The sequence below is a fragment of the Atta colombica genome, unplaced genomic scaffold (genome assembly GCF_001594045.1).
Source record: "Atta colombica isolate Treedump-2 unplaced genomic scaffold, Acol1.0 scaffold273, whole genome shotgun sequence".
NCBI classification, from domain to species: domain Eukaryota; kingdom Metazoa; phylum Arthropoda; class Insecta; order Hymenoptera; family Formicidae; genus Atta; species Atta colombica.
This window is the reverse complement of record NW_017259374.1, coordinates 48573-61294: the sequence shown is the minus strand read 5'-3', so window position 1 is coordinate 61294 and position 12722 is coordinate 48573. Positions and strand designations below refer to the sequence as shown.

The 12722-nt window shown below is 24.5% G+C and overlaps 1 protein-coding gene across 1 annotated transcript in view; it reads right to left on the bottom strand.

The window, feature by feature from the left end:
• Positions 1-1363: 1363 nt before the first annotated feature.
• The window catches only part of LOC108689613, a 12290-nt gene continuing 931 nt past the window's right edge, over positions 1364-12722 (bottom strand). The window contains exons 2-3 of the mRNA XM_018196471.1: positions 1584-1697; positions 1364-1517 (exon numbers count right to left, since the gene is read on the bottom strand). Of these exons, the coding sequence (XP_018051960.1) occupies positions 1364-1517; positions 1584-1697 (268 nt within the window). The remainder of the gene's footprint in view (positions 1518-1583; positions 1698-12722) is intronic.

The following is a 12722-nucleotide window of genomic DNA, read 5'->3' as shown; positions in this document are numbered from 1 at the left end:
ACACACACACACACACACACACACACACACACACACACACACACACACACACACACATACAGAATCTTCCAGTTTTTACATCGAAATATTTCGAAAAATATTAGAGATACAGAAAAATGATTCAGACTAAAGTTGTATAATGTAAAGAGAGTCAAATAATAGTAAAACCAATTTTCAAAAAAACTTATTTTTCAAAGTTAGATGAATGTCATGATTATTTATAATTATTTAAAATAAAATTGTTCGAATTTTTCATATAATATGATTCCACCAATTCTGTATATCTATATAAGATTGCATATAAATACTAAAATAAAGATATTGAAAAGTTTATAATTGTTTACAAGATATTTTATATATCGTTCTGACATATTTTGACGTAAAATATAAGAAATGTTTTATAAACTATAGAAATGTCTCATAACTATTAATTTTTTGATAATCATATCTTAATATTTTTATGCACAGAATAATTAGAGTAATTATATTAATATTATTATTTAATATAATTATTTAAAGAATCATACAATTCTATTTTAAAAATGACCATAACCTTTATGCGAAAAAATCGACTTTTTTTTCGAAAATTGATTAAATTCATTATTTCGTACTTTAGATCATACTTTAGATCATAAAACTTTTGTATGAAATATTTTTCCGTATTTTTTATATTATTATATTTTTGAAATATTGTTGCAATGGATAGAGGTCTTATGATAAACGCGATGCAGCTAAAGATAAGTTATTGACTGCGTAGATTAAGCGAGCGCGTTAATTAAGGGAAATATGGGAAAGAAAGCGTTATGTTGTCATCCATCTTGTCTTGTCCGCGTTCTGTCGTTCTTATTTATATAACGACATTATATATTCAATAAAGTTTCTTGTGTAGAATCGAAAGTCTAGTTCTATTCGAAACAAATATTTTGATATGAAAATTAAATGGAACACTCTATACATAATAATATTACATAAAAAAATACTCTTACGCAGTAATGAATATATGATTAGTGTAATCCATAACATCTTGCCCAATATAATTGGCAATAAACATGTATAAAGTACTGGCTATTACGAATATAAGAGGAAATAGAAATTCATTGACATTATCCTCAAATATATCAATCTGAAAAATCTAATATATATATATATAATTTTATTTAAATATTATTTGTACATGTGATAATATAATACACTATTCTATTAAATGTTAAGCCTAAATTATATAATTAATGGAATATGCTGTTTAAATATTTAAAAAATATTATTAATATAAATTATTACTAATAATTATAAAATAAAATTTATATAAATTTTTTTAAGTCGAAGAAAAATTCCTGAAACAGCATACTTCTATAGCAGTAAATTATAAATTTGTAAATATTATATCATGTAAATGTACAAATCTTTTTAGAAATCTGAAACTTACTCGGAAGAGATTGAGGCTCAAACAAATTACTCCAACTGTTATTAAGCAGAAAAACATTATCTCAAATTTAGATACCATCAGTTTAGATAATCTTCAAGCACAAATAAATATTACATTATTTATACATATATGAATGTTACATTATATGAATACTAACTTCATAGCTTGTCGATGAATATCAATGGCATATATCATTCGTTTAAATATCAAATTTTCGTTCTTTAAGGTATTTTGAAGCATATTTATTCTCATTACGCATTCAATACGATAACTATAAACATTTATCACATAACTTATCTCTTTTGCTTTTTAAAAGTAAAATCTGTAGATTCATCCAAGATAATTATACACATTTGTTTATAATTAGAATTTTTTAGGTTTGTCTGTGTTTGTTTTATACCTTGAGATACTAAGTACTCCACAAATATGTCGAAGCTACGAGCATTGTTCCTATTGCTATTCTGATATATTATATATATCGCGATACATCCTATGCTAATAGCTGCATATATATGCCGCACGATTAAATAAAAATGTTTTTCTTAATCGATAAAATATTCCATTGTAATAAGTAGAGATTGAGATACATTTTTTGATAAAGTGTTGTTAATGATACTCGTCCAAAATTGGGCAACAATTAAAGCAATCATGCTACAAGCAGGTTTTCATATTCATCTTTTAAATTGTTGTATATATACTGAAGTTCCGTCAATAAATACTTTACCTATCAGTTCAACAATTCAGTTTATATAACTGACAAAATTTTCTAATTATAAAAGTACATTTTTTAGTAACATCTACTCACAAACGGAACGTAACCATCTTCTATCATAACCAACTTACATTTTTGATATTAACAGCAAACGAGATATATTTTATTACAAAGGTAATAGAAAAAAATGCAGTAGAAAGAATTTTAATGACGATGTCAGAAGTATGCTTGATAGTTAAAAATGCGGTTAACTAAAAGCAATAATTATATTATCAAGCTTGTATTAAAAAAAATTATGTAAAATATAATTTCTTTGGATATATATTATAATTTTATGCTATTGATTCAAAGTTATTAACTTTTAAATATATAAGTAGAGACCTTATATCTAAATAATTACAATATATTGATAGTATATAATAATCATTTTTAAACATATAAACTGTTATATGTGTTAATAAATGTGTTAACAAATAATCGCTCAATTTATTGTTACTTCTTTTATAATGATAATATTAAGGTATTACTTTACTTGAAATAAAATAAAGCTTATTAAAACACTGAGCAGAAAGATGAACTGAAGACATGTAAGTTTTGATTGTTTGTATGGCCACAATCCTATAGCAAGCAGAAAAGTTAAGACTAAAATATTTAGTCCCAATGCAGATCATTTCTCTGTGAGCTCCAAAGTATGACTGCGGAGGAAGAGAATATGTTTATCCCCTCTTTTTTGCACATATCGATCAAGTACTCTTTCCTTCTTCTGACGTCGATTTTTATTCTAATTTACTTAAAATTTCGTTTGTATACAAACAATACATATGATACTATCGTGAAATTGAAACACTTGCACTTTAATAGCGTTTCTTGGAATACGAGATACGACTAACTAAGTAATTGATGGAATAAAATGATATCGAGATTTTACTGATGTTCTCTTTATTATAATAAAAAAGAAAAAATTCTTAAAACCTACTTGCGCGATAACTATAGGAGAGTTGCGCAAATCTATTTAACATCTCGACATTTCACCTTCGACATCTCAATTTTATATGCTTCACATTTGTGCACTTATAAAATATATTTTACTTTTAGGAAAAGTGCTGACTTCTTCAGTATCTCTGACCATTTCAAATTGTCGATAATCTGATTCGATCGAAGATAATGTAATTCTTCTTTCTAAGTGTAGAAATAGTTTTATTTTTTAATACATTTTCTGTAATACATTTTCTGCATAATTCTATATGTAATGTATGACTTAAAAAACTGAAATTTAAAATTTATAGATATTATTAATATTTATGTAATTAATCTAGTCAATTTTCTCAGAATTGATGATACAAAAAAATAAAAATAGAATAGTTTCAAAAAATATTTTAATTACGTTTTTTCTAGGAGATATTTGACTATCATATCTTTAAAAAGATATGATGATCAAATAAGATCATCTTCACTTTTTTAAATGGATTACATAATTTTTTCACACTTTTCATAAGAGGAATATGATTCCTCTTATTATTCTGTATATAGAACTACTAAAGTAGAAATGTCGAAAAATCAGTAATTTACAAGATACTTTATATTTTATTCTGGCAATTTCGATACAAAATGAAATCTTCTTCTAGCATAAATTTTAATATAAATTTTCTAATTTACTATGAGTTGTGCGAATGTACCGAAACACAATTGAACAAATTTCTCAGAGCTATGAATATTTACTCGACTGATTTGTCGATCTTTCTCATGAGATTCGTGTATTTACAAAAAGTTCACGCAAGTGTATTTCTTTGTTTCTAGTGCCGAAATTTTATTCTGATAAGCGGTACCTCATCTACACTTACTGGCAGAAACATTCTTCAACTTTAATTTTTTCGACACTGGAACTACTGGTAAAATTATAATTTAAAAATAATTAAAATAAGATAAATACGCAATAATTAATAATTAAATAATTAAAATTAGATAAATACGCAACTTTAATTTCACATTAGCTCCATAAACATAATTTTAATAAATATTATTTTATATTTTCTTATAAGTAAATTTCTAATATGTATCACTCATGTATCAATTAATTGCACAGCGTAATACTCTTATTCTTTTTATGTTTTTGTTTTATTATATGTTTATCAGAAACTCTAATTTCAAATATTTTATATATTATATATTTTAAATTATTTTATTTGTATAAAAAAATTTAATATGGAATAAAATATATACATTATCTATTTAATGTTTAACAACAACGTGCACAAAAAATCTTACTTGGAATAACAATAAAATAAATATATATGCATTTTTAATTAGATTTTAGTATTGCAAAAATGCACAATTTCAACGCATCACAAGATATATTAATATCTTAATTTTAATAATTTTATTCTTCTATCTCCTTTAATAATTTTTCATAAATATGACGCTGTACAAGATTTTTCAAAAATATATATTATATTTTTATTTTTTAAGCTGAGTACTATTGCATTAGTTATATTTTCATCATATATGTTATTGAATCATTTGCTTCGTTATCGTATAGAATATGATAGATAGAACAGTAAAGTAAGGTACTGACTTAATCAGCTGTAATTAAAGTCTTTCTCTTTCTAATATTCACTTCTCATAAGATATTTTTGAAATATTTTATCGCTTAGATCAGTATATGATACATTTATTTTTTTAATTTTAATCTACATGATTAATATTTTCAGTAAGAATTAATCCTTATGAGATACAATTTAGTGCCTTATCCATCCAAATGGATCATCAGAATCCGTCTCTTTTTTTTCATCTATTCAGAATAGGTGAAAAATCTCGAAAAGTTTATTAACAATTTTAAAAACGGAGTTACTTTTGCCTGTGTATTATTGCCTATATATATTATTGCCCACAGCTCGATTGCTTACATATATTATTACAGCTTGATTATTACCTACAGCTCTTTTGCGCACAAATATAAAATTAAAATTAAATAAGAAAACAATTTGTATTGGTAAATATTGACAATAATGGAAACAGCTCTCATAAGAATGAATATCCATAATAGTACTCTCGAATTCTAAACATGTGGTAACGCTACAATTATGGAACGGTACAATTATGGAAGTTGTGCGCCCCTTTGCAGAGGGGAGGTGAGAAGTGAGGCGAGAGTCGCTTCGCATGGAAAGTTGAAACCCATGTGCAATAGTACAATTATGGAAGTTGTTTGCATGGGGGAAGGTGGAGTGAGAGTCGTTTCGTGTAGAAACAGGGAAAAATATAAAATATTTAGTATTTAATGACAAATAAAAAATGGCAAGAGATAGAGCTATAGGCAATAATACATGTAGGCAATCGAGCTGCAGACAATAATACATGTAGGCAAGAGTGATGTAGACAAACGATACTGTAGGCAAAAACCTCCAAAACAATTTTTCACAAATTAATTTTTTCTTTATAAATTCTTGCATTTAATTACATGATATATATGAAAATGTTTCTAAACTTATCTCTAGACATTGTTATTTTTGGTTATTCCTTCCCTAAGGGGGAAGATCATACTAAGGTTTTATGAAACTGCAATTTTGTCACGATGTATCTTTGAATATGTATTTTTTTATCTCAAAACGTGTTGAAATTTATATCTCAGACAAAAACAGACAAAGACAGATAAATATGAATTAAATAAATAATATTTTATTTTCTATTAATTACAATGCTTTAAAGAAATTTTATTGGAAAAATTCGCAAAAAATGACTACTTTGGTTTAAAAATTTTCAAATTTTTAAATTTAATGTTCAAGCAAAAACTCGTACAATTTTTTTAGTTAACCCCTTTGGACTAATAAAAAAAAATAGTATAGATATGAATCGAAAAAAAGTATAATTATTTGAACTATCGAAAATCGACATTTTTGAAAAATCTGCATATTATAATTTACAATTAATAAAGATTACAATAATAAATTACAATAATTAATAAAGATTTACAATTAATAAAGAGTTCTATCATCAAAACTACTTACATTCAATAGATTAAAAGAACTATCTTTTTTTATTTTAAATTAAATTAGATATAATTTACAATGCATATTCAGAATTTTTAATTGTACTATGTACTATACGTTGGAAATTCAATAATTTTTTTCTAAAAAGAGATTTCAGCAATTATTAAGCGATTATTAATATAGAAAATTACACGAATATTTATTTTTCGTAGAAATGTATTTGTGAATTTATTTCTTGATAAAGAGTCATACAAACTTTTCATGTAAAATCTATTCCATATCTTCTGTATCAAGTGCAAAATAAATTGTTAAAAAAAAAAAGAAATTTGTTCCCGTTACATGTAAAATAAAACATGTAAAATTTCAAGCAGATTCAAGTATTAAAAATATTTAATATTATCAAAATGAAAATGAAGTTATAAATAATTTAAATTTAACGTTTATTTATATTAAATTTCACACAAATCATAAAATTTAACAAATGTATTAAACTTCGTAAAATTTCATAAAAAGTACACTAAATTTCATGTACATGTACACAAATATACTTTTCTATTGCAGATACATTTAAGTTGCAGAGACAAATTTAATTTATGTAATTTAAAAGTATTAAACTTGATGACATTTTTAAGTGTAAGATTAATTTTACAATGTGAATAATTTTAACTTTTTTATTTACACAACATTTTATTCAAAATAATCCCCTTGGACAGCTATACGTATACATTTGCCAACATTTGTCAATATTTGGAAGTATTTTTGAAAATCATTTTTCGACAGGTCTTTCAGTAGAGAAGACCGGCTTTAGTAGGCTAGGGAGGATAAGTAGAATAATCGAGATTACATTAAAAACAAAACATGCAAGACACGCGTAAACGTATCTGAGCACGCAGCAATTGCCGCTCAGTCTGCTGTAACATCTCATTGCGAACACATATATGATAGAAATTACGCAACAATTTAAAAAAATCGTACACCTAAGTAAATATTTTTATTCTTAAAGTTTTTGTTTTACAATCGTATATGATTGTCTGAGATATTTGATTTTTATTTAGATAGTAAGTGTAATTCTTAATAAGATCCAATAGACTTTTTGTTTATGTGTCTTTATTATCATATATTGTTAATATTTTTAAAAAATGAACGGATGGGGGGATAATAAACTAATTATAGTATAGGATTGTATGATTCATTTAGTGATGATTTTTAGTGATGATTTTTATACTACTTACTCAAACTTTTATTTCTTTAAAGAGATTTACCTCAATGATAAATGTTATAAGTTTAGTTTCCTCAATCCAATCGAATTGGACCATGTCCAATCTTGATAAAATTAGGACTCTTCCGACTTATTTCTGCATGAAACGACAGAATAAATAGAAGGAGTGGGAATAATTTTCCCGCACTACTCTGTTACATGTCTTTATTTAGATTAGGATTGAGTTATGATTTCATCTTTTTACTGTCAATATTAAATGAAATTATTGTGAATTGAATTGATTTGTCACTGTAATAAAGCACGTTTTTAAATTATAATCTATATAAAATGATTACTGTAAGGCATGTAAAAGACTTAATAGTTATTTCATGATACATACATATAGAGGAATAATAAAGCATGTTGTATAGCAAAAATGCTTTGCTTTCTATTCTTTGTTCGTATTCTTTGTTCAGTTTGTTGTTGTCTTGTATATCCCATCTGTTTGTGATATACGGCATTTTTAGGATGGGATTTATGCCTAAAAAAAAGCATACAAAGTGCGCAGATTGAATTCAGTGCACTAAATGCAATGAACGCATTATATGAAACATGCACCTCATGTCATAACACACTTGTACTATTATATGTAGGAAGATTGTAATTATTATTTATCACTTCATATACATATTTGTTATTGTTATTCTTTAATAAACGTATTTTATAAGTTATTTTATTATTTTACATCTTATTTATATATTTTATATATTTATATATTTGTAAAAAAAATTTTTTATGAGCCGTACATATCTCCCCCTCCCCCTATAAGTAGTCAAGTATCCCACCCTGGGATATACGGCAAAAATGCAATGGTTTTAAAAGTCTATTTTTTAATATTTCGGATTTCTAATTTTTTTTTCATAGTAGTAGACAATAGTTTACAAAGTTTTTATTATATAGTTCGTTTACTTTAAACATAATAAATAATAAATTAAGATAGGTTAATTTTTGATAGATGTGTATATACCGGAGTTACCCTACATGACCCTCTAAAGTTGACATTATGCTTGGCAAGATACTGCTTGACATCTAATGATTGATGTGCAGGTGCTTTCATGCAAAAGAAACTAGCTGTTTACTGCATTCGTTTTTCTTATAATATATATTTCTTTCGCATTACATTTCTGACGCGACGAAATTTTGATTACATGAAATTTCGATTTACATAAAAGAACATCGATTCATGTTGAGTATTGAGAAAGTCAATTCCAAATGCGATAAGACACTGAAAGTATAATATCAGAAAGTAATTTCTAGGAATGTTTTCAAACATTAGTAAATTTGTAGCGTTACTCAAGGGAACTACTTTAAAAAAAATGTTATATAAATATAAAAAAGGTAAAATTAATTATTTTTGTGTGTTCTGTAAAATTAATTATTATTCTGTGTTATAAATAATTAATTCCGGGAATTTTTTATACGATCCTCTAGTACAATATATATAACATATATAAATAATTATTTTACTTATACAATTTTAATTTTACTAAACGAAATATATTTTATTGTAGATAGAATGTACAATAATAATACAAAAAGGAAACATTGTTAATTAAATCTGATTTTTAGAGTCATAAATATTCTAAAAAAATTATAAAAAATAATATCACATCATATTATATTAAAATTAGTGTTTCTTTTATTCAATGAGAAAATTCTTAAAGAGTATCGCTTTTTCTAAATATATATAATAAATTAATACAAGTACAAAATCAAAAGAAAAATTGACATGATTTTTAATTAAATTTTTTTATATTTGTATTATAATATATGTTATTATAATGTTATATCTTCGATTATACTAACATTAAATCGCCATAAATAAAAAGATTACAGTAAAAATATGAAAAATCTATTGCCCTTTCTAATACACTTCGTTACATTATTTAAATCAATACAAATTGGAACTTAATATTTTTTTTATTATGCGAATCATTGAATTAATGAAGTTAAAAATATTAACGTGCTTGAAATACAGTGAAATACTTTTTTATATAAATTTTTTTATATAAACTTTTTATACAAAATTTTAAGCTGAATTGTTTATGTTAATTTAAATGCAATGCAGAACGAAATATCATTGTCGGATACAAAAAACACGTGATGGTAATTTATGCTTTTCTGGAAGAGGTGTATGGTTAAGCGATCGATTTGATTATAGTAATAATACAACAGATGTTTATTTTCCATAAAGATATATGTACTTCGAGGGAATTGTGCGATAATAGACTTCACAGGACAACCCCTTCTTACATATATATATTTCAATGTTGTGACTCATTAATATAACATCAATTTTTAATTTTATATTTCTTTATAAATATTTTATATGTCACTTTTTTTATTTAAATAATAATTTTACACTTCTTACTTACAGGAAGCGACATCTAAAATCGAGGGCTAAACGGTTTCGAAATTAGTTTACATTTCTTTTTCTTTTTCACTCCCCCTATCTTACTTTCTCATATCTTTTTCACTTTTATACACACTTATCTTAATTATTTTGTAATTATTATTTCGTACTTGTAGAATAGAGAACAGTGAAGTAAAATATTGAAGTGCTCATCCTGTAATCAAATGTATCCTCTTTTATTTCATTCTGTAAGGAAATATATTGTCTGTTGAAGAATGTTAAAATAATCGAAGGACAATATTTATTTAAATTATCGATTTTTATCCAAATTAATCAATAATATATTTTCAAATAAAGAACATTAATTTATTATATAATATTTTTGACAATACACAAAATGAATATATAGTACCAATTTAACAGTTTTTCTTTGTTTTTTATTCTATTTCTTTTTTAGTTAATTTACATATCATTTTTAACTTATTTTAATAGAACTACTTTAGTAGATTATCTGAATAATTCTAAAGTAAAATGTTGAATGACTATGAATATTATACAATATAATACATTACTTCCAATTAATCTTATGTAACTGGCTGCTAATGCGTGTAGCGTGATAAAGTAAAAATATTTTTCTTGAACAATAAAGTATTATGTCATAATATATTAATATACCGAAAGATTTAATCGAGAATTGTTATTAAGCAGACTAAAGCGTTGAATATATGACCAAGTTTGTAGAAAAGTAAAAGTACCATCGCACATGCCAAACACTCTCTCTAAGAGAAATTTCATAAGTTATTCATATACATAAATCAAATATTAGCTTTATTAGCTTTTAATTTAAAAAATTTTTTTCTATTGAGAAAAGATAGAATCTTGTTTCGTTTTGAAAAAAATATATAATAAAAAAATACTATTTGTACATTTGATTACATTTTATCTAATTTTTGTCTAATTTTTGAGACAAAAGAGTCAGCTACCATTGTCTTACGTATTATTGCAGTAATATAATATTTCGCCTTGTTTCCATACTTTTCTAAAATAGCGATTTTTCATCTTTTAATTTGTTACATCTTCAAGTTATTCCAGAAAACTCTTTACCTGTATCAATGTTATACTTCTTAAAATTTGAAAATGATTAATTTGAAAATCGAAAATAATGTAATTTAAGAAGTTTTCTTGGGAGAACGTTCATAAATAAACTATAGGAACACTGGAATAAATGATTAATTTCATACTAAAAGCAATTTAACAGATGATCTTTTCTCATAGGGAAATGTTCGAGGACTTCTTTTGTGCAAAAATCGCGCAGTCGCAAACGCTTTTCATAACACCATATTTTCACTTATTTCAGTCTGGTATATATGTTCGTATGATTTGCTTAACATTGACAATCGGAGATTCAAGTTAGTAAATTACACAATGTTAATATTTAAGTTAAATTTTAATATTTGTTTTTTTTTAATCTTCTAACTTTGCACCACTTGTGTTGTCAAAAGAATGTATTAAAATTTAATACAATAACAATACGCTAAATTTTTGAATATTTTTGAAATCTACTGTATCAACATGCACAATTACAATAAAATAATAAGAACTATAGAAAATATTGAAATTTTGAACAATTTTATTTATTATCTGTATTTCTTTCCATTAATTTAATAATATCGAAGTCCAAGTTTTATTCCATTTAATATCCATATAATACATTGCAACATTATCATTAAAATTCTCTATATTTATAATCTGTTTAAAGATTATACTATAGATGGCACGTTATTGATTTATACAATAAATAAATGTGAAGTAAGAGAATGACGCGCTGACTAGCTGCAATGAAAAATATTTTCTTCAAACGTTTGAAATATATTATCGAAATATATTAGCGAATAACTTTTGATTTAATTTTTACCGTGGCCAAGCCTTCTAAGGAACCCACAAATAATCCACCAATCACTATCTTAAAAGTTTTAGTGCCTCTTTGCAATAGGAACAATATTAACTTTTGCACATGTAAGGGAACTACATACCAGTAACCATTGTATCTACGAAATGACGATTAAATACAATCAATATCGATAATATATATGATAATATTATATGATAATATTATAATGATAAAATAATTCATAGATATTTTTAATTATCTTGTAAATATATATGTATATAATATATAGTTGTTTTGTCATGTATAGTTATGAAAAATTTCAGCTTTTGCTACAAATTTTGTACTATTAACTCTAACTTGTATTGCAAAAATTTTAATTTTCACATAAAAATATTTCTTACATTGTAACGAATATGCTATTGTTATGATCTATAATTTGTTGCGCAATATTGGTAGAAAGGAATGTGTATGTATAATGAATATTCAATATTATGAAGCATTGTATCATTTTTTCGCCAATATATCCAGATGATATTTCTCGAAAAATCTGGAATGCGAGCTATTTATTTGAAAGTATACTTAAAAAAATAAAAATTCAAACTTACTCGATAAAGATTAAGGCTCGCAAAAACTAATCCGTTTAATATCATAACAAAAAATGTCGTATTAAATGATGATTCAAAAATTTGGACAATCCTTCAAAGAAAAAATATTAGTATAGTAGTTGTGTATATATACAATATATGTCGTAATATAAAAATAAATTCAAAGATAAATTCCGTGATTATTTCCGAATAAGTTCTGAATAAGTTAAATTTGAAACTGATATTAGCATTTTATTATTTATTTCTTAATTATCTTTTTTCCGACATTAAATATTAATGTTAAATCATTGTCAAAAATTATAATAAAATGTAATTATAAATTTTTAAACCAAAGTTTTTGAAGAAAAGTTTACATAAGTTGAGTATAATTTATTTGAAATTAATTTACAGGTTTAATAATATTATATATACTTCAAAGCTTTGCGATGTATGTCTATGGCATAAACTATGCCCTTACAAATTAAATTTGCATTTTTTATGCCATTCATTTGTCT